This window comes from Musca domestica, unplaced genomic scaffold (assembly GCF_030504385.1).
Source record: "Musca domestica strain aabys unplaced genomic scaffold, Musca_domestica.polishedcontigs.V.1.1 8, whole genome shotgun sequence".
Classification (NCBI taxonomy): domain Eukaryota; kingdom Metazoa; phylum Arthropoda; class Insecta; order Diptera; family Muscidae; genus Musca; species Musca domestica.
Genome location: NW_026712409.1, coordinates 12,739,799 through 12,763,031, shown reverse-complemented (window position 1 = coordinate 12,763,031; position 23,233 = coordinate 12,739,799). Strand labels below are relative to the sequence as shown.

General features: G+C 36.2%; 3 protein-coding genes and 1 long non-coding RNA gene across 5 annotated transcripts in view; 2 read left to right on the top strand and 2 right to left on the bottom strand.

The window, feature by feature from the left end:
- LOC101890051 (polyamine-transporting ATPase 13A3) overlaps positions 1-7,106 on the bottom strand; it is a 55,794-nt gene extending 48,688 nt beyond the window's left edge. Inside the window, exon 1 of the mRNA XM_005188352.4 lies at positions 6,596-7,106. The gene's annotated coding sequence lies outside the window, so the exon portion shown is untranslated. The remainder of the gene's footprint in view (positions 1-6,595) is intronic.
- A 1,079-nt stretch (positions 7,107-8,185) lies between these two features.
- Positions 8,186-9,773, top strand: LOC101890962 (presenilins-associated rhomboid-like protein, mitochondrial). Of its 2 annotated transcripts, none has more exons than XM_005188359.4 (6): positions 8,186-8,343; positions 8,411-8,630; positions 8,690-8,981; positions 9,046-9,266; positions 9,323-9,522; positions 9,609-9,773. In XM_005188359.4, exons 1-6 carry the CDS (start codon positions 8,300-8,302, stop codon positions 9,691-9,693), a joined length of 1,062 nt encoding a protein of 353 aa, XP_005188416.1. In that variant the 5' UTR covers positions 8,186-8,299; the 3' UTR covers positions 9,694-9,773. The 2 variants fall into 2 exon arrangements, with proteins under 2 accessions (XP_005188416.1, XP_058987028.1); XM_059131045.1 differs by having other exon boundaries at positions 8,199-8,343; positions 8,417-8,630.
- LOC101891136 (RNA-binding protein 48) lies at positions 9,766-10,707 on the bottom strand. Its single transcript, XM_005188360.4, has 2 exons — positions 10,374-10,707; positions 9,766-10,321 (listed from the first exon to the last, which is right to left on the bottom strand). Exons 1-2 carry the CDS (start codon positions 10,464-10,466, stop codon positions 9,917-9,919), a joined length of 498 nt encoding a protein of 165 aa, XP_005188417.1. The 5' UTR covers positions 10,467-10,707; the 3' UTR covers positions 9,766-9,916.
- Positions 10,708-13,027: 2,320 nt separating this feature from the next.
- LOC131806582 (uncharacterized) lies at positions 13,028-14,317 on the top strand. Its single transcript, XR_009344095.1, has 2 exons — positions 13,028-14,067; positions 14,136-14,317. It is a non-coding gene; the product is annotated as an uncharacterized LOC131806582 (long non-coding RNA).
- The last annotated feature ends 8,916 nt before the right edge of the window (positions 14,318-23,233 follow it).

Below are 23,233 nucleotides of genomic sequence, written 5' to 3'. Positions count from 1 at the left end.
ATATGTACACATAGTCAAATTATGAACGTAATTAAATACACCCAAGCCCAGATATCGTATGGCGCGCGCGTCAGATCCCACAAATTAATGATCATTCATTTGCGATTTTGTGGCGACTCATCAGCGGCTGTCGCTGCTTGGCGATAGCAAATATCAGAAATCATTTAACGAAGGCTTCATAAAATGGGCAACAAAAAGTTTGAACGTTAACAAATGTATATTTTTTGAAAAGCAAATAAACGTGGAATTTTCGAAGATCAGTGGCACTTGGAATGTTTATGTTTAGGATATGTTTGTCAGATCATGGTAAATATTAAAAAAAAACCAGTAAAAAAGCTGTAAGTTCGGCCACGTTGAATATCGAATACCCTCCACAATCTGCAACAAATTTGGCAATTTTCAAAAAAAAAAAAAAAAACAAAAAAAATATAAAATAAAATAAAAAAATAAAAATCTGCTAAAAATTATATTAAAATCTTAAAAATACCGAATGTGGCCGTTATATTAGGGTCTATTCGACGGCGTGGACCTGCATGGGCAACATTTGTCATAAGCCATTACAATATTCAAATGCGAAACTTGAAATCGGTAAATAATGTAGTTAAAATCATATACATATAAAATACCGAATATAGGAAGGTACCATTACACAGACAATTTTCTATCATAGGCTGTAGTATCCACTACGAACTTCAAATACCAAATTTTAAACAATTCCGGTGAATAATGTCCTTAAAATCATCAAAATACCGAATATCGGAAGGTATCGTTATATAGGGGCTATACGAAGACGTGGACCTGCACAGACAATTTTCTGTCAAAGACTGTAGGATCCATTACGAACTTCAAATAGCAAGTTTGAAACAATTTCGGTAAATAATGTCGCTAAAGTCATCAAAATACCGAATATAGGGAGGTACCATTATATGGGGACCATGCCAAAACGTGGACCTGCACAGACAATTTCTGTCTTAGGCTGTAGTATCCATTACGAACTACAAATACCAAATTTGAAACAATTCGGGGTAATAATGTCGCTAAAATCATCAAAATTTCGAATATCGGGAGGTTCCGTTATATGGGGGCTATTCGTAGGCGTGGACGTACACAGACAATTTTCTGTCTTAGGCTGTAGTATCCATTACGAATTTCAAATATCAAATTTGAAACATCACCGGTCAATAATGTCTATACCAAAACGTGAACCTGCATAGGCAATATTCTGTCATAGGCTGTAGCATCCATTAAGAACTTCAAATTCCAAATTTGAAATTATTCCGGTGAAAACCGTCGATTAAATCACCAAAATACCGAAAATAGAGAGGTACCATTATATGGGGGCTATACCAAAAAGTATACCTACATGGCCCATTTTCAATACCAAAAGTCCTGCATAATATACATTTGAGTAAAATTTTATCAACCTACTTTATTTCGTTCTAGAAGATAGAGCAATTTCCACAGACGGACGGACATCGCTAAATCGACATAGAATTTTATGCTGATCAAGAATATACAGGGTGAGATTAAAAATATGCAACCAACTTCAGACTGCTGTCATTTCTAAGCCACTCGTCCGACTGCATCAGCAGAAATGGTTCGAAAAGTCGTCGCAGTGGCCAAAAAATTCCATTGAGCAAATATTGAAAAATGAGCTCGGGTAAAGCCATTGAAATTCCAAAAAGTGCAAGAACTTACACCGCTACAGAAAGAAAATAGACTCAAAAGAGCTAAAAAGTTGCTTCGCTTGGCCGAAAGTGATGAACTGCCGAATTTGGTTTTCTCCGATGAGAAAACATTCCTTGTCCAGCAGTTTGTAAACAAACCAAATGATCGTGTTTACTTGCCAAAGAGGTTAGCTGAAAATGTGAACTTTCAGTTGGTCACCAGAACTCAAGCCTCAAGCCGGCCATTGTGTGGGCCGCCATAACAGCCGATGGTTGCTCTCCGCTCGTATTAATCGACCGAGCATTAGAATAAATACCGAATAATATCGCCAAAATATTCTGGAGGGTGTATTAAAGCCTGGAGCGCGCAAACATTTTGACCGCAGGACTCAGTACCATCGCAACAGCGCACAATGGTCAACAAAATCTTCAGAAGTCAATCCGTTGGACTATTGTGTCTGGAGTATTTTGGAAAGCAAGGTTTTCACTAAAAAATACCCAAGTGTCGATCACCTCAAGCAAGCGCTTCGCGCGGGAATAGATCACAATACCGCAGAGAAACAGCGGGCAGCGTGTGACGGTGATCGTTTCATTGGCCGTTTGAAGGCCATAATTCGTGCCAAAGTTGACCAATTCGAACAAACCTAAACTTATTCTAAAATTTGATGCTATTTCCGACAGTTTTTGCTTTCATTCAATAAAATTTAAAAAAAAATGTAAAAATTATGGCCATATGGCTGAGGGTATAAAAATCTAAATTTCATATTTAATAGTTCAAATATCATCAGTCTCTGATAAAATGTTTGAACTTTTATTTTGCTATTAAAATCAAGCATACCATAACATTTAATATCTTAGCGATTTCAAAATTTTACTATTGAATTTTATTTGAGACATTACCACAATCAAAACCAATATCATGCTGCACTTGATTATTGAACATAAATTAGTATTAAAGATATGACAAGAAATTGTTTTAGATAAGCAAAAACGAGTCGTAAACAGAAAGACGTAACAGCTCTTATCAAATAGTGGAAATAATCTCAACAATTATAAAATTGGGTTTTTCAATATCATGGCAATGAAAACCGTAATTACAATTACTAAACAATAAATTACTGTACTGGAAATAATTAGTTATTGAATAAGTTTTTTTGTTCAACGTTTTAAAATTGAATTTCGTGATGAACTTTAAAAGGCAGGAATTTCAGTTTGAATTTTTTCTTTTGGTTTTTTTTTTCTCCCAAAGAGAAATTTCCATTTACAAATATTTACATCGTTAAATATTCAAATACAGACATGTTTTTATTGGTGGTGCAAATTTTGCAATGTTATTTGCGCTTTTTCGCAAGTATTTTACCAGTTCTTATCGTTTATACGCCTAATAAAGCAAACGAATAAATATAACCAAAAACCCAACAAAAGCATTTGTTGCTTTTTTGGCAATTATATGAACGAGCATGTTATGCCATTCCGATTCTGACATAAATCTCAAATTCAACAAGTAAAAAAGTATCAGTCGATTTTGCCCCCAGATGTATGCCCTCAGCCAATGTTTAGCCTCTATGGAGTAGGTTCCCAAGGAATGGGCCAATATTGTCAATTTCGTATCGGACCTAAATAAATATGATAAAAATATTGCGGCGTGCCATATTCAGACTATATCGACTGCTTCCTTCACTTTATATGAGATAGGTGATAATTTTTAGAAAAGTTTAAAATGTGCGTGATTTACCAGATATAGTTGACCCAAGTATTCCATTTTCATACTTCATCTAATACAGATAAAAATATTGATATGGGCAAAATGACAAGAAAATCGAATATTTATATCCAATTTTAGGCGAAACCATAAATTTCATATTTATTTTATATTCATTTTAGGTTTCTGGTTGAGAAAAATATTTAGATAAAACCATTTGTAAAGAATCGCTGACCTGTTTCGCAAGTAATGACAGATAAAAGTATTGAAAATTGTGACCCTTTGTGGGTGAGGTATCAGAAGAGGGGATCTGCAGGTATATATCATCTTCGCAACAGAGCTTGTGTTAGCAAAAATGTTTGTATGCGTGAAATTTGAAGATAGTTGGATGCTTATTTTGTTTTTTGAGCATTTTCTTTTTCAAAATATTAAACCCTATGTGGGGGAGGTACCAGAATAAATGGTTCAAACTCTAACATCTTTATAACAGATCTTGTGTTGATGGAAATATTGAGATGTACCAAGTCTGAATGGAATCGGATATTAATTTCGCGTTTTACGAGCTTCATAGATATTCAAAATTTTGACCCTTTGCGGGGGAGGTACCAGAAGGAATGGTCCGATTTCTACCATCTTCAGAGCAGATGTTGTGTTAGTAGAAATAATGGGATGTGTGAAATATGAAGAGAACCGAAAGCTTATTTCGGATTTTATGATCGACTTGCTTATTCTAACCTTTAACCCTTTGTGGGGAGGTACCAGAAGGAATAATCCGATCTCTACCATCTTTATAACAGATCTCGTGTTGATGGAAATATTGAGATGTACCAAGTCTGAATAGATTCAAAAGACAATTTAATTTTATGAGCTTTATGGATATTCAAAATTTTAAACCTTTGTGGGGGAGGTACCAGAAGGAATGGTCCGATCTCTACCATCTTCAGAGCAGATGTTGTGTTAGTAGAAATAATGGGATGTGTGAAATATGAAGAGAACCGAATGCTTATTTAGGATTTTATGATCGATTTGGTTATTCCAAGCTTCAACCCTTTGTGTGGGAGGTACCAGAAGGAATGGGCCGATCTCTACCATGTTTATAACAGATCTTGTGTAGATGGAAATATTGAGATGTACCAAGTCTAAATAGATTCGAAAGACAATTTAATTTTATTAACTTTATGGATATTCAAAATTTTAACCCTTTGTGGGGGCGGGTACCAGAAGGAATGGTCCGATCTCTACCATCTTTAGAGCAAATCTTTTCTTAGTAGAAATAATATGATGTGTGAAATATGAAGAGAACTGAATGCTTATTTCGGATTTTATAATCGATTTGGTTTTTCCAACCTTCGACCCTTTGTAGGGGAGGTACCAGAAGGAATTGACCGATCTCTACCAGCTTTATAACAGATCTTGCTTAGATGGAAATATTGAGGTGTACCAAGTCTCAATGGAATCGGATGTCGATTTCGTGTTTTATGAGCTTCAGGGATTTTCAAAAATTTTGACCACTTGTGGGGGGAGTACCAGAAGGATGGGGACCAATATATTCAATCTTCTCACTAGACCTTGGCTTATTAAAAATATTGAGATGTGTGTAATCTGAAGACAATCGGAAAATTACATCACATTTTATAAGAGTTATGATTATTCCAAATGTTTACCCTTTGTGGGGGAGGTACTTGATGGAGTGGACCGATGTTTTCCATTTTCGTACCGAACCTAGAACTGATGCAAATATTAGGATTTGCAAAGTTGGAGCAAAATTAGATTATCCTTTCTCTTTCTGTGCAGTAAATTATTATTTTTGAAAATGTTGAAGTTTTTTGAGGGAGGTACCAGAAGGAGTTGACAGATATTGTCCATCTCCTAACTCGATCTAAGTTTGATATTAATATTACGATGTACCGAGTTTCGATCAAATCGGATACTCCCTTCGAGAGTAATCGTGCGCACTAGAGAGACGGACGGACACTGCGAAATTGACTCAAAATGTCATGAAACGGATTTGGTCGAAAAAGACCTAGGATCTAAAACCGTTATTTCGATGAGGCACGTTTTGGCCGTATCAAATGGTATATACCCTTTGTAGCCATATGACTGAGGGTATAAACATTTTCGGAGACCCAGATAGCCAAAAATCCACATCCTTTTAAAATGTGCAAAAAATTACCCCAAAATAAAGTTTTCAAGGGTGGTCCATCACCAATAGTTCCCTGTCTGACGAAATTTTAGGACCACAACAAAACACAATCTTCTCCACCACAGCAAAATTGTATCATAAAATTTCAAAATATTTGCTCAACAGTGTAATTACATGTTTAACGTTATTTCCTAACCCTGATAGTGACACAGCGAGAAAGAGTACCCATGAACGTAATTAATCTACCCGGAAAATTGTACGTACTCACATGATCTCTTTAAAAAAAAATTAAAACTAACATGGACGCGCAGTGACAAGACAAGACAAATTTATGACTGCCATCCATCAGAATCGCAATGAAAAGAAAAAAGTATAAAACAATAAGAAAACACACAAAAATTAACAAACGATTAGACCGTGAGAGTAGTAAGATATGCACAATGTGATATGTGTATAATAGGTATGAGAGTGTGTGGTGTTTATATTGGCGCAACCTTAAAGATAAATCTCCTGACAACAAGAAAACCGAAATAAACCAAACCAAAATATCTATGAATGAATGAATGACAATTATTGTTTGCTAGCGACAGACAGACAAACAAACTGTCCACACGAATGGTTGGTTGTTTGCTTTTTGATTATTGGATAGCAAGTGGTGGCCTTCTTTTTTTCTTGCATTTTGGACTTGACGATAATTTTTAATTTAACAATAATTGATAATTACACCATTGCTTGCAAATCGAAGAAAGCTCCGCACCACAAGGCAGTCGCCAAAACATATGTTGGAGCAAAAACTTGTGGGAGGCAAAACGTATGGACGATTGGTATATGATGATTCATATGGCGGCGACTACTCATTCCTCAACAACAACAACAACAGAATAACACATTTATATACACATATATGGTGCATAACGTGTAAAAATATGCGAATGGCAAAGTACTATGTCGTCACCAACCAGCCAGTCAGTCAAGCTGTCCATCATAAATTAAACTAGAAAAATGTTAAACAAACCCAGTTAGTATCCGGGCAAAATTAGCAACAACTCCTCCATCATCATTATCGTCATAAGACAATTTTACCTCGTTTTGCTGCGGCGTGATTTCCTTGTGTGTGTATATGTGTCTGCTTGTCTCAACAAACACAAAAATTTTATGAATTTCTTTAATTTCAATTAACAAGATAACACTTCATTTTTTTCATACATTTTTTGGTTACGTATAATTTTTGCTTCACCATTTTTTTGATTCGTTTCGTTTTTTTTCTTCTTTCACATCAACGACGACGTCAAACTTTCCTTCTTCTGTTATATATAAGTATGTTTCACAAGCAAAAGCATGAGGATGAAAAATTTTTTTTTTATTCTAATTCTGTTCTCTCATAACTTGACCGTTAAAATCACAATACTTTTGACATTTGCACTTATACACATTAGCAATCATTGCTTTTATTTGCTAGAACTTTTTCGTCGTGGGTTTTATTCATTAACATTGAGTTAAAATGTAATTTATTTGGATAATCTTTCTTTTTTTCCTTCGAATCAATGCGAAAATACAAGTACGATACGATGTGAGTGTGCAGAAAAAAGTCAACATACACATACAAAAATGTCAAACGTAGGGCTTTGTAGGTCGTTTTGCGAAAAATCGATTCATCGACTTTTTGTGGTGGCATTAATCGAACACATCGAAACTAGTAAATTTTAGAATGCAATTCCAATATTAAAGGTTAGTTTATTTTAAAGAAATGGCTATGAATTGGCTATGAATCAGCGGGTTTAAGGAAAATAATACATGTTCCAATATATTAAGAAATGTAAATGAAAATTTTTTACTAAGCCAGTCAGATAAGCGTTGTATGTATTCCCACCTTAATAGAGCCTTAAACAAGGCAGATCTATGAGGTAGTCGCATCAACAATTTGTCCATTATAGAAGAAGTAGATGCATCAACGCTTGGGAACATTGATATGTCAAAATTTGCAAAATGTTATGTCAAAAATAAATAGATTTTTTTTACATTTTCTTATACGACTTAAATCGGAGGTTGGTATAAAATGTATTTTTTAACAATTTTTACACACTTCAATAATTTTTCATTCAAAATTTTCAAGTTCAAAATCACTTTGACAGTTCATTGTCCCAGCAGCTGTGTCGATGCGACTACCTGTATTCTTCTACCATGAATTTGTCACAAAAACTGTGTTGGTACCATGGTAGAAGAATATAGGTAGACGCATCGACACAGCTGCTGGGACAATGTACTGTCAAACCAATTTTGGAATTGAAAATGTTGAATGAAAAATTATTTAAATTTGTAAAAATTGTTAAAAATCTCCAATTATAATAACCTCCGAATGACGTCGTATAAGAAAACATTTAAAATCTACTCATCTTTCAAAAAACATTTAAAATTTTTTGACATATCAATGCTCCTAAGCGTTGATGCGTCTACCTGTATTCTTCTGCCATGGTTGGTACCATTAAAAGACATTTTTTCAAAATAATTCTGTTTAAAAACTTCTTTTTAATATGGTATTTTTCAAAATTTAATATTCATCAGCAATTTTTCACTCATAATTTTGGTTTTCATTTTTAATTCCAACTAATTTTGACATATCATGATGCCATCAGCTGTTTTCATACGACTACCAAGTAACCTGCCTTCGTCGTGTTTATTTTTGTTTGGTTGTGCTTTCCCAAAGTCTTTATCGTTCATTTTCTTTTGATATTGTCACAAAAAAAACTGAATTGAAAACGTTGTGTGGAAAAGGAGGTTCAGGAAAATATGCTTTTGCGGCTGGGCAGATGTGTCTGGCAAACACAGCTAAGGTAAAAGACAACCGAATCTATTAAATAATTTTTACCAGAATTGATAAAAATCGTTCATTTCATTCAGGGATAGCTCTATACAATTTGGACGAGATACAAGCAATCGATTGTTATTGCATCATGTTGGTCGCTCGACGGAGGCACGGACAGCTCCCGTTTTTCGTCAAATACGCACATCCGTACAATCTAAAAATCCATCTCGTCCCGTCATTCAACCATTAGGTGAAGTTGGAGGTGGACATGTGCCATCGGAAAATGTTTTCAAAGCACTGATATTTACGGGAGCGGTAGGTGGTCGACAGCGCGTTTGTCCAGGGAGTTTTACTTTGACACGTCTCTATTTTAGTTTAGTATTGGAGCTTTTGCTGGGGCAACGGTAATGGAATATGAGAATACCCGTAATATGATGTTGGAGAAAGCGAGACAGGCAAAATTGGGTTGGATCCGAAGAAAACCAAGCGAAGAAGATCCATGGGAAAGTATTAAACGCGATATCAAACGTCTGTGGGAACGTTTGTCGCCGGGTGAAAAAATCTTTGCTCCCATTTGTGCTGCCAATGTAGTGGTGTTCGGCCTGTGGCGTGTGCCTGCTTTAAGAGCAACCATGATGAAATATTTTTGCTCAAATCCGGCAGCAAGTAAGAAAAATTGTACGATTTGTTGTGAAGCTCTCCTTAACATATTGGTTTTTGTTAATTGCAGAAGCGGTATGTTGGCCCATGTTCCTATCAACTTTTAGTCATTATTCGGCCTTTCACTTATTTGCCAATATGTATGTGCTGCACAGTTTTTCCAATTTGGCTGTGTTATCGCTGGGAAAGGAGCAATTTTTGGCTGTGTATTTGAGTGCGGGTGTCATAGCAAGTTTGGCAAGTGTTTTATATAAAGCCCTGACAGTACAAGCTGGTCTCTCTATTGGAGCGGTAAATCATTTAGCTACTCTGCAAATCAATTCTCTACAACTGTTTTATGATTTCAGTCCGGTGCCATAATGGCAGTATTGGCATATGTCTGCGCCCAATATCCCGACACCCAACTGAGTATATTATTTTTACCAATGGTAACTTTTTCGGCTGGAACGGCCATTAAAGTAATTATGGGTATAGATTTGGCTGGTTGCATAATGGGTTGGAAATTCTTTGATCATGCTGCTCATTTAGGTGGAGCTATATTTGGACTGTAAGTGGAGCGGGCCTTTAAGATGGCTTGAGGTTTATGTTTCAACTATCAAATATAAATAATGTTCTTTATTTCCATTCTTTTAGATTTTGGACATATTATGGAGCAGAACTTTGGCAAAAACGTGTTCCTCTGTTGACCATGTATCACGATTGGCGAAAAACGAAATAGATACTGTGCTAAATTGACAAAGAAATCGGATACCTATCACATTAGTGCAAATACAAAAACACAAACAAAATATAATAATATGTACATAAATATATTAGAATATATTTTTATGGAAATAAAAATAGTATTTTATAAAATGTTCTCAACAGCCAGAGTTTCCATAAATTATATACTTAGGTAACAAAAAATAAGTTAAACTATTCCCAAAATTCAGTAGCTATTGTTATTTGTCTTCCCCGTTCTCTTCCGTCTTCATCATTTTACATTGTTTATCATTTACTTTTAAGCGGTACTGCACCTCAGCCATTCTGTGATTGAGTTTTTCTCTTAACTCCTCTACAGTCTCATATTCTGGAGCATAGGATATATGTAAGATGCCACCATAAAATTCCTTAGCATCTAAAAACTTTTTTGCTTTGCGAGCATTGAATATTTTCTTGAATTTTATCCAAAATACTTCAGTAAATGCTTCCAATTCGGCCCCCTGATCCAGAAGTTCCTGTGTAACATTACGCACATGACAGAGTTCACCAAATCTACGAAAACTATGTTTCAATTCATTGTGCAGATTAATTTTGGGAACACCAAAGCAAAGCAAATGCAGCGATTCATTGGCCACCGTATAGACCTGAAAGAATCCTGATAAATAACAGAACTTTTAGAGATATGTGTGTTCTTGCCTTAACAGCTTTTAGTTCTCGTCCTTGCCTATATTGCAGTCTAGTTGTACAGTATTTGAATTGCTTGTGATGGGCAATATTGTCGCTACTCATGTTATGATGGACACCGATCTTTCAAACAATTTGTTCCAAGATAAACTCATCTGCTATTGGAGACAAAATAAAACTGCTGGAGAACATTAACTACTCCATCTAAGTTGCACAAATAAATGTATTTATAGGTCTTTAAGGGACATAATGTGACATCTTCCATAGGTTTTCTTGGATTTCTTTGAGCGAAAGACACCTGCTGTCCAGCTGTGTTTGTGCAAGTATGTGGAAATCAAAACAAACAAATTAGTCAGAGTTGCATTATTTGTGGATGTTGATAAAGAGTGGTCGATGACAACAGAGGTGTATTATTATCTTAAGTACTAGCCATGGTAAAAGAATTCAGGTAGTCGCATAGACACAGCTGTTCGCACAATGAACTGTCAAACCGATTTCGGAATTGAAAAAAACGAATGAAAAATGATTTAAATTTGTAAAAATTGTTGAAAAATAAATACCATAATAATCTCCGATTTGCGTCGCATAGAAAAACATATAAAAATCTACTACAACAAAATATTTTAAAATTTTTGACATATCAATGTTCCCCAGCGTCAATGCATCTAAATATATTCTTCTACCATGAGTACTAGCCATTGGTCTGTTCCTGCACGAAAATACTAGTTTTGCAATTTCTACGATATTATAAAGGGAAAATCGGTTATCGTGGTAAAAGCTTTTACATTCTTGAAATTTTGGAACAGACCACGTGGTAGAAGGTCGCATAGACACAGCTGCTGGCACAATGAACTGTCAAACCGATTTAGGAATTGAAAAAGTTGAATAAAAAATTATTTAAATCTGTAAAAATTGTTGAAAAATAAATACCATAATAACCTCTGATTTGCATCGTATAGGAAAACATATAAAAATCTACTACAACAAAATATTTTAAAATTGTTGACATATCAATGTTCCCCAGCGTTAATACATCTACCTATATTCTTCTACCATGAGTACTAGCCATTGGTCTGTTCCTGCACGAATCTACTAGTTTTGCAATTTTCTACGATATTATGAAAGGAAAATCGGTTATCGTGGTAAAAAATTTTACATTCTTGAAGTTTTGGAAAAGAACATTGTAGAAGGTCGCATAGATACAGCTGCTGGCACAATGAACTGTCAAAACAATTTTGAAATTAAAAATTTTGATTGAAAAATTTTTAAAATTTGTAAAAACTGTTGAAAATGCATATCCGATTGAAGTCGTATAAGGAAAACTACAAAAAACTACATATTTTTGAAGAAACATTTTAAATTTTTTGACATATCAATGTTCCCAAGCGTTGATGCATCTATCTATATTCTAGCATGGCACAATCCATGGCGCAATAACAAGGTGTTCCTGCAAATTTGAAAAACCAGATGAGATGTCAAAATTTGTTTACAAATTTTTGGCTATTTGTTTATATTTTGTTCTGTGATTTCAATCACAATAATGGAATTTGACATTCCATTTGGTAGGTAGCTGGCTTGGCAGGGGGACTATATACTTGGGTACTACAGATATTTTATTTATCGCGACTAACCATTTACCGGATTTGTTAAAACACTCATTGTGATTGGAATCACATTACGATTGAAGATGGCAAATGTTAAACATTTTTGACATATCATTAGATTTTAAAGGGAGTAAAATAATTTGTTAAAAATGTGTATACCTTTAGCATATAAAAGTGGAATTAAATCATAGAAAGATCATATCGAAAATGACCATAGAATAAAGGTGGGAATCTTTATGCTAATTTGGCTGGCAAAGCAAAACCCAGTTAATTTAACTCTATAGTTAAGGTGAGAATACATAAAACGATTTTTTTGACAGGGTTAAGTCATCGGCTGGCTCATTCGTAAAAAATAACAAAAGAGCGTAGGGTCAAAATCGAACTAAGTCAACCTAAGATTCCTTTATTCTTTTTCGAAGAAGCCAGCCGAAAAATCAAAATCGTTTTATGTATTCTCACCTTAAGTTTCAAAAGGAATTGAAAATATTCAAAATTATTTTTCAAATTTAATCAATCTACAGTGCCTTGTGATTATTGTAAAAACTTTTACTAAATTGCAGATTATGGACTATGGTATATTTATTACAAGGCAGCAAAGAAGTTGGACAAACTTAGAAACAAATTGTAATCAGCTGGTACCTTATGTGGCGTTTCCACTGCACTTGATTCGCTCTCTATTCGTTGTTTGACCCTTAACTATGAAAAAACTACCTAATTCTTCACACAAAATTTCCTGAGCGAACACTCATATTTGTAGGTTGTTCAAATCAAATCACTCTCCGAACAACGAAAAATATGTCCCACCCCTAACAAATGAGAGCATTTATCGAAAAAATAAATTATGACATTCAAAAATTAAAAAATAGAAAAATTTGATGAAATTTTAAAATTTTTTGGGAAGATTGAAAATTATGAATGAAAACTACAATGTTGAATGGCGTATGTACATTCAAACGTAAGTAAATTTTATTTTCTCTCTCATTCGAGGTACGCATTTTGTCCACGAGTTAAAATTTCCACAGAAAACGCAAACAAAAGAGGCAACATTTTCAAAATGTTTCTATCGTCAGATAAAATGTTTGACAAGTGTCTCTCCAGCAGAATTTAAAAATGGAAAAACACAAAAATGTGTTCAAAATGTCAACATTTACACAAAAAGTGTTGCAGGCCGTTCACATGCGGCGCAAAAAGGCAACAAATATATGGGGCCGTGTTTTTTGGCAAAACCTGTCCACAACCACCGCAGAAATTATCCCAATTCTGTTGGTAGTGCATCCCATAATTGGTCCTCAAATGGATTTGCTCAGTTTTCCTGGGTTTTTAGTGAGGATGGTGAGGATGCTTCGAGATTTCAATTTGCTTGTAATTTCTGCGGGGTGTGTAGTCCGGGTGGCGATGGGATCAAAATGCCGGAAATGGTTTGTTAGGGTTCGCTACGTACGAAATTAGGCTCGAACAGGGTTGAGTAAAAGAGTATTATAAAGGTAGTAAATGACAGGGTGACTCAGGCTAAGAAGTGACTAGGCAGCCCTATGATTGCTGAGTAGGTGGGAACCTACTATAAATATGATAAAAATTTTGTTTAGACACAATTTGAATGAATGATTATGAAAAAAAAAAGCGGCACGTTGAAATAAAAATTTAAGAAATATCAGAAGAATAGAAAAACAAAAGATTTCGAGAGAAATAATTAAAATGTTTTTGCTGATGTCTCGCTGCCGTATAAGGTTAAAGGAAATTGGCGTTGTTTGGGGTAATTGGCGAGTTGGTAACGTAAGTGAAAAGGGTTGGGCGAATAGTTAGACAGCCGTTGATTTTTAAATGAGAGACTCAGGGGTGAGGTGAAATGAGAATTCACAATAAAAAAAAAAATGGCTATTGACAGTTGAAAAGAAAAAGGAATGAAAATTGAAAATGGTTCAGGAAAATGGTGTTTCGTGGAAAATGAGCGTCTGGCGGGATTCACTGAGAAGAGGGGTATAAAAGGCTGCGAGCATAAGAAAAGCCAAAGTTGAGAATAAGACGTTACCGGTGAAACTTAGCTAGAGAGCAGTGAAGAAGTGGAAAAATTTAATTTGTGTGTTGCGATTTTTTTTTATTGTGTAAGTAGTTTGTAACAGTGGTTTGTTGAGTATTGTGTTGTTATATGTGATGTGTGTTGCTCCAACAGGAATATTCCGGTGGTGTATCAAGCCTTTTTTGGAAGCACCGAAAATTGTCCGGTTTTGGTCAGCACAACGGCGGGAAATTGCCTTTTCTTTTTGGTAACGCAAGGTAGTGGCAAGTTGTCCACAGGAAAAAAAAGCCAAAAAAGTTACATTGAGGGTGTGGAGATTTGAATTGTAAACTGGCCAGCTGCAACTTTGAGCTTTTTGCTGTGCCGGTTATTGATCCCGCCCAGAACGCCGGCATTGTAAAAGGACCAGTCAACAAGTCCAGCTTCATTTGAGGGTTTGCCTGGCGTTCAAAATCTGTTTCCTCCGGAAAGAAGCGTAAACTGGAAGGAGAGATAAGAAGAATTAATCAATAACGTTATAAATCACTGCTCAGGTAAAAGGTGTCTTACCGTTGTGTTGTCCTTGACATATATATTTATATATATGTGACGTCCATAAAATTTGCTGTCTCCTTTTTTGGAACTAAAAGAAAAGAAAAAAAAAAGAGTTAATAATCATAAATTTCGAGAAAAAAAAAATATAATATTCAGTATAAAGATTTAGTAATAAGATAGGTTATAGTTCTTAGGATTTAAGTAATAATCAGTTTGTAAGGGAAAAATACCGCGTTTATTTTCAAAGGCTAGGAGGTGTTACAGTAAAATTATCTTGAGTCCTTGTGATTCGATCTGATAGTTTAGGCCGTGGAATTTTAGCGGCAATTAGGCCGGTTAAGAGAGCTCTTTTAGGTGGCTAGTAATTTCGTATAGACGCGGAATATTGCGCGGGAAAAGCAAGGCAAAGGATAATATATTGGTTTCTACCGAGTAATTAAAGCCATAGATTTAAGAAAGCCCGGTATTATTCTTAATTTGTTTTTTTTTTATACCATACAGTTTGTCAATTTTAATGTAAGAAAAAAAATAGTAGAGAAAAAAATTAAGAAAATATTTAAAGCTAACTTATTTTTTTTAATAAAATTAAAAATGATTCTTTTGTAAACAGTAGATACTAATATGTGTTGCTAAGTTTGTATAGCTTGGGGGGAAGGTGGTATGAAGTAAGTGTGTGATTCGAAGCGTGTGGTTCAAGGGGATTCAGAGAAACGCAAGAAATGGAAATACTGGATCCAGGTAGGGTGGGCGAGTGTGGGATCGATCCGCCGAGATCCCTGTATGATGACTCCTATTTTGTATATCGTAGAGTAGAGCAATTGTAGTAAAGTCCCCTTTCAATGTTAGTGTGTTGGATTCGATTGGCGGGTTGAGATCCCTAGCCCTGGGAGTCTCTGTGACAGTCGGATGGCCTAATCGTATGCCGAGCAAATGCACACATAACAGAGATGGCGCCCAATATTCTAAAAAAAGCTTTATTGTACCTGATACCACTGTAAAAAAATGGCGACTCAAACATGGCCGTGTTAAACTGTGATATTAGGTTAGTAACTCTGTGCAGTAACATCGACGCACACAGCCATAGAATGCTAGTAGATTTTAAATAGACAAAAGAAAATGTTTTTGACAAATAATATTCTGTGATATTAGTATGCATCCGAACTTTAGAGAGATGGGTTACGAAGTGCGATATTACTATATCAAATATATTATGGGAACGTTTTCTCCACTGTTCTAAGTAGGGTGTAATCAATAGCTTGTAATTCCGAGCTGGAATAAAACAATTTGTATTGAGAATCCTACTGTTAAAATTTGTTTTTGTGAAATAACCCAAATAAATTATAGACAGGAATAAGTACATCGAGTAGCAGCAATAGCGATTTTGATCTGAGAGATGCAAAAATCTTAGTATTGCATATAAAAACCCTGAGCTTTCATTTATGAAATGTAATAGATATGTCATGGGTCCGAAGTTAACAAAGCACTATAATTTATGAGAAGTATAAGAATGTCTAAGGGAAAAGTCATACACCTCATAAAGGGCACTAAAATTATTATTAAAAAAAAAAAAAAAAAAAAAAAAAAAAAAAATAATAATAATAATAAAAAATAAATAAATAAAAAAAAACCACACACACACTGCTTCTGAAAATTACACTTCCCCCGTAGATCTATGTTGTAATTATCAAATTTGAAAATTTGTATGTGTAATTGTAATTGAATGTATTTATAAAAAGTATTTGTGTTGCAAATGTTTCATATTTAAAAAAAAAAGGTTAACTGAATTTAAAACTTACTTACAAGAAAAGGTTTCGTCCGAGATTCAATTGATAACAAATGAGAAGATAAATTTTGGGTATAGGTCATGATCTACAATACCCGCAATAGTAAAAGAAATAAGAGAGACAGACCCGAAAATTTTGACCTAAACCGATCGACTTATTTTCCAGAGCAGAGTAAGCAAAGACGAATAGGGTCGGACGAAATGGCGAATGAGGATAGGAACATGAGTGCTTTGCAATTTATCGATCTAGCAGACACGATAATGCGAAGAGATCAGAACACCAATCATGTGCCAACAGTGAGTGATAATTTGAATAATAATGGTCCAACTACTTCCGACTTACATGGACTAGTACAAGATGAAGCAGCGTCTGTCCAGAAGTCATTGGAAGATAAAGTTAAAAAAATGGTCGAAACAGAAATATCTGATATGAAGAAAATGATAGATTCTTTATCAAAAGGCATGAGAGAACTATCCGACACTGTGCGTAAACAATTAATTGTACCCCCAACGGCTACGGTAGCCTCTAATTCTATTACAAATAGTAATGCTAATCCGACGTCAAACAATAATAATGACGCAGTAAATAGGAATATGCCACCAATTATCCAATTTCCGAGTGCTAGTCAAACTCCATTATCAGATCAATTTACTGGCCCGATAACGAATACGTTTAGAGTGGAACCACTAGGAATACGAGTTGATAAACTTGGTTTAAATTTCAGTGGTGACCCGAAAGGCTTAAGAGTTATGGATTTTATTAAGCGGTTAGAGATCATGCAGGCTCAATATAATATTCCATGGTCTGAAGTGTTGAGGGATTTCGCCTTTCTGGTTTCTGGTCAAGCCAGAGAATGGTATTGGCTGCATAGACAAAGTAATGTTTACACCGATTGGGTGGGTCTTAAAGAAGCGCTGATAAGCCAGTATCAAACCCCACAATCCAAATTCGACATACTCAGGGATTTGTTAGAAAGGAAACAAAGGCCAAATGAAAGCATCAATAGTTATTTTCACGAGATGGGAATTTTGCGATCTAGATTACTTCAACCTATTTACGAGTACGAAATGATTAAGATCCTAAGGGGAAATATACGTGAAGATATAAAACGACATGTATATCAGATGACCATTTCGTCGGTTGAACAGCTACGAATAGAATGTATTGAAGCTGAGAGAAATTTCCCTAGGCGCGAAAATAGAGCTGTAACGTTCCCCCAGCGACCTATCCGCCAAGTAAATGAAATATATGATGAAATTTATGAAAAGCATGTAGAAGTACCGGAGGAGAATATTGGTGAAGAGCTGTCAGCTATCCGGATACAAAGCCACATTAGAGTTCCAATTATCTGCTGGAACTGTCGAGAAAAGGGGCATGTTTTTATGGACTGTCCAGTAGAAGTCCGGAAATTGTTCTGCTATAGGTGTGGGAAGCCGGACACAGTAACCCCAAAGTGTCCTGTCTGTCAACAGGGAAACTCCCGAAGGGGTGTGGAAGTGACAGGGGAAACACACCCGTCAGAGAACCCTGTGAATCGGAAGAATTAGCACCCAAAAACGTCCGAATTTTAATAAAAAACAACGATAATATATTTAGAGATAAGAGTAGTGTAGAATCGAAAATTTTTTCTGCAGGTCAGAGGCATTACATTCCATTAGAAAATCGCCAAAGAAATTATGCTAAGGTCAAGGAGAGAATTTTTAACTCAGAGTTTACTGTAATCCCGAAAAAAATTATTGAATTGAGACAAAAATCCAAGAAGTGGCGTGAGCAGCGAAGATATTTGATAGAAACTATTTCGAGAGTGACTGGTATTGCCTCAGATCCCAGAGTTTTCTCGGAAATCAGTATGCAAGGAAAAATCATGAATGGGCTCCTAGACACCGGCGCTTCGGTTACTATGTTAGGGAAAAATTGCCGAGAGATAATAGAAGAACTTGGCATTCCAATTATACCAATGTCCAGCAGGGTAACCACCGCCGGAGGTACACAGTATAATGTTTTAGGGAAAATTAAAGCCATCATAAAATACCAAGAGCAGGAAAAATTTATGACACTGTATCTATGTCCTCAATTGGAACAAGAACTATATCTTGGAATAGACTTCTGGCGAACATTCGAATTAGCCCCTGATGTGATAGGAACTGCTGAAATTAATATAGAAAAAGTTTTCAGGGATATGACTGATACGGGTCCCGACTACAAACTCAACCCTCACGAGTTAACAAATGATCAAGAGAATCGATTAAAATGCATAGTAAAAAAATTCAAGACCTTTGAACAAAATGGGCTAGGTTGTACTAGTTTAGAAAAGCATTCGATTAAGCTCGTGGAAGGTGCGGAACCGGTTAAAGACCGCCACTATCCAATGTCTCCAGCGGTTCAAGCTATCACGTACCAAGAAGTCGATAATATGTTAGCACTTAATGTTATTGAGGAAAGTGAAAGCCCTTGGAGCAATCGTACAACTATCGTACGAAAGCCCGGAAAAAATCGTTTCTGTCTGGATGCTCGAAAGTTAAATAAGCTCACGGTCAAGGACGCATACCCCCTGCAAAACATTGAAGGAATACTAAGTCGCATTGATGAAACTCATTACATTAGCAGTGTGGATCTTAAATATGCGTTCTGGCAAATCGAATTAGACGAAGAAAGCAAGCCGTACACCGCTTTTACGGTCCCAGGTCGTCCATTGTATCAATTCCGTGTGATGCCGTTTGGATTGTGTAATGCTGCACAAAGGTTATGTCGACTGATGGACAAAGTCATTCCCCAACGACTCAAGGAGAATGTCTTTGTGTACCTGGACGACCTGTTGATTATTTCAAGTGATTTCGACGAGCATCTTCGTCTATTGAATGAAGTAGCCGATTGCCTTGACCGAGCGAGTTTAACAATCGGGTTAACCAAGTCAAAATTTTGTTTTCGTCAGTTGAGATATTTGGGATTTATTATTGGAGAAGGCATGTTGCGTACTGACCCCGAAAAAGTAGAAGCAATTCGAAAAATTAGCATTCCCAAAAGTGCTAGGGAAGTGAGAAGTTTTCTGGGTACAGCAGGATGGTACCGAAGATTTATTAAAGACTTCGCGTCACTTTCAGCTCCCCTTACTGATACCCTGAAGAAATCGCCCAAATTCGTAATTACGGAAAAGGCAAAGGAGGCATTTGAAAACTTAAAGAGGGCCTTAACTTCCGCACCGGTGTTACGCCACGCAGATTTTTCCAAACCCTTTTTTATTCAATGTGATGCTTCGGAATATGGCATCGGCGCTGTTCTATTTCAGCTGAATGCCGAAGGACATGAGCATCCGATCGCTTTCTATTCGAAAAAACTCAATAAGTGTCAGAGAAATTATAGCGTGACAGAGAAGGAATGCTTGGCGGCGGTGATGGCTATCAAAACTTTCCGTCCTTACGTGGAGCTAATGGAATTCACCGTGATAACAGATCACGCTAGTTTACAATGGCTGATGAGTCTAAAGGACCTCAGTGGTCGTTTAGCTCGCTGGTCATTGCAACTTCAGGGATTTAACTTCAAAATCGAGCACCGAAAAGGAAAGGAAAATGTTGTCGCCGATATGCTATCCCGCCTACCCAATGCCGACGAAATAGACATGAATCGGGTTTTTGAATTCGAGACCACCGAGTTTGAAAGTGATTCGTACAAACAGCTTAGAGAAATTATAGCAAATAAAAAGGAGAATCTCCCCGATCTAAAGATTGTCGACAATATGGTATTTAAAAGAGATCACAAGTCCTATAACCCAGAAACACAAGAGTTTCAGTGGAAATTGTGGGTCCCAGAGTCTTTGACCCATTCTTTAATAGAGCAAGCCCATGATAAAACTACGTCAGCTCACGGAGGCATATCAAAAACCATTTTTCGTTTAAGAGAAAAATATTACTGGCCTCTAATGGTATCCCAGGTTAGGCAATATGTGTCTAAATGTACTGTTTGCAAAGAGACAAAGCCTACCAATGAAAATACTCAGCCTCAGATCGGAAATGAAGTCGTGACAAATCTTCCCTTCCAGAAACTCTACGTTGACTTCCTCGGGAAATACCCCCGGTCTAAAAGTGGCAACGCCTTTATATTTATAGTGGTGGACCACTTTAGCAAATTTACATTTCTTAAGGCAATGAAAGAGGCAACAGCTTCCAATGTGGTAAAATTTATGGTTGAGGATATATTTCGTAAGTTTGGCGTACCCGAGACGATACATTCCGACAATGGGGCACAGTTCGTATCTAAAACTTTCAAAGACATGATTGAAACATATGGAATCAATCATATCCAAACAGCTCCATATGCTCCGCAGTCTAATGCATCTGAGAGAGTCAATCAATCAGTATTGGCGGCGATTAGGGCATATCTAGAAAATGACCACAGAGATTGGGACCTGTATCTAACAGACATAGAGTGCGCCTTAAGAACATCGATTCATACTGCAACTGGTGTAACGCCATTTTTCGCGCTGTTTGGTCATAGTATGTATACCCATGGTTCAGATTATAAATTAGCTCGGAAGCTCCACTCATTGGCGGACCATGAAATTATACATTTAGATCGTAACGACAAGATGGAACTAATCCGAAATAAAATTAGACAGAATATGCATCAGGCTTATCAACAAAGCGCAAAAAGGTATAACGCAAGGGCTCGTACGATTATTTTCTCTCCGGGGCAAGAGGTATATAAAAGAAACTATGTTCTTAGCGATTTTGGGAAAAATTTTAATGCTAAGTTTGCCCGGAAATTTACGAAGTGTCGTATAGTAAAGCCCATAGGAAATAATATGTATTCTCTCGAAGATCTAAATGGAAAGGCGATTGGAATCTGTCATGCAAAAGATCTTAAAAGATAAGTGGAAAAGAAAGTCTGTTCAATCCCCTTTCCCAATTCAATTTTTATAAAAAGAATTCTAAAATAACTTTCAAAAACTATTTCACATTTGGTACCAATTCTATATCACATTTATCAGCAATTGTTTAATTCAAAATCGAATGAATCAAAACAAAACATAGAAAATGTGTCTGATGAAACTAAATACGATAGTAAAATCACCTTCGTACTGAATTCATTCGTATTAAGGTTCAAAAATATCAGCTGATCTGTTCCCCTAATTGGGTAATTCAAAGTAATCAGACTCTAGTTTCACGTTTATCACAGCTGTCTAATTTCTTTTACAAAATATTCTACGCGACATACAAATTTGAAAAAAAAAAAAAAAATTTTACTCAAACACACCCGGTGGCGATAAAAATAGCACAATCTGGTTTATTCCGGCATAAATTAATGAAAGATTCCCATACATAAAAAGCGAACATACATAAAACTACATTCTACCAGACAATCACGTAGACACCACGATTATGGTATTTGTTTACCTATCAATCACATCAGCAAATACCGCATACAAAATCCGTTCTTCGGCAACCACGACGACAAGACAGGCATAGGCACAAATATTTCCGCATGCAAAATGTTTCACCACCTATTAAGGAATGAAAGTTATTAAATGTTCAAAACAAACGAAAAAGTACCGCAATACATTGCTAGGGCTATGCCCGCTTTCTGTCAAAATACTTCAAAATTGTATGCGACAAAATGTTTTGATAATTGTTATTTTTTGAATGCGTTATTGAACGCACGGATTTTTTTTTCAAAAAATGTGATCAAAACTGTTTAATCCTTCAATTCCAGGACAAAACAGGGTAATATTTTGAACGCCGGCCACGCAGTGTTCGTTTTTCCAAACATTGACCTTGAAAATATTTTTTTTTATTTTCAAAACAAATAATACACAATAATGACAGAAGTCGGGCACACTTGGAAAAAAAAATTGTAATCAGCTTTTAGCTCTACCTTACCTTTTTATTGTACCATGATTTCAATAATTTGATCAAATTATTTGTGTATCAAAGTACGTATAGATTCCAACTTTGAAGATTATATCCATAACCAAGAAGAATGTGTGAAATTTTGATGGAATCGGAGAATTTTTCATTGAGAGCTGGTGGGTATTACCAGTGTAGATCCGCCGGAGAGGACAAATATATTCCAACTCCACACAAGGTCTTGGGTTGATAGAATTATTGGGTTGTTCCGGATGTTTACCTTTTTGTAGTGAAGGTCCCAAAGGAGTGGGTCGATAAATCCCATCCGTTCCTCTGAGCTTGTCTTAGTAGAAATACTGAATGCGGGATTTTATAAATAACCGAATGCGTATTGTAAAATTTATGAGCGTTTTTGATCTTCCCAAATGTTGACCTGTTATAGGGGAATTACCAGCGAGTTTCCCGGACTCGGAACTCGATCGATGTTTGGTAGTGACACGATATTTTCAGGGTGTCGGATCGAGAATTATCAGGCGAACCAGCAAGACATGTTTCACAGATCTGATGGACAGATTAGAAAAATAAATTAATTTATGTGGTTCTATTTCGATGGGGGATATTTACCAGCATGAGGGGGAGGGCTTTGACCAGCCTGCTGTTCGGAGCTTATGCCCGGCATGAGACCTTCAGGGAGTGGGATGTCCCCACGTAAATGAGTAATGCGGCCGTGCACATCACCTCCGTCCTCGATTTTCTGGCCGAAGTTGAAGTTTTGTTGCAGGCCGTTCACATGCGGCGCAAAAAGGCAACAAATATATGGGGCCGTGTTTTTTGGCAAAACCTGTCCACAACCACCGCAGAAATTATCCCAATTCTGTTGGTAGTGCATCCCATAATTGGTCCTCAAATGGATTTGCTCAGTTTTCCTGGGTTTTTAGTGAGGATGGTGAGGATGCTTCGAGATTTCAATTTGCTTGTAATTTCTGCGGGGTGTGTAGTCCGGGTGGCGATGGGATCAAAATGCCGGAAATGGTTTGTTAGGGTTCGCTACGTACGAAATTAGGCTCGAACAGGGTTGAGTAAAAGAGTATTA

Coding starts and splice junctions, on each gene's coding strand:
- LOC101891136 (XM_005188360.4), bottom strand. CDS start 10,466: ATGAGTAGCGACAATATTGCCCATCACAAGCAATTCAAATACTGTACA. Junction 10,322..10,373: donor GAGAACTAAAAGCTGTTAAG/GCAAGAACACAC, acceptor GGATTCTTTCAG/GTCTATACGGTGGCCAATGA.
- LOC101890962 (XM_005188359.4), top strand. CDS start 8,300: ATGCTTTTGCGGCTGGGCAGATGTGTCTGGCAAACACAGCTAAG. Junction 9,267..9,322: donor CTGGTCTCTCTATTGGAGCG/GTAAATCATTTA, acceptor TTATGATTTCAG/TCCGGTGCCATAATGGCAGT. Junction 9,523..9,608: donor GGTGGAGCTATATTTGGACT/GTAAGTGGAGCG, acceptor CCATTCTTTTAG/ATTTTGGACATATTATGGAG.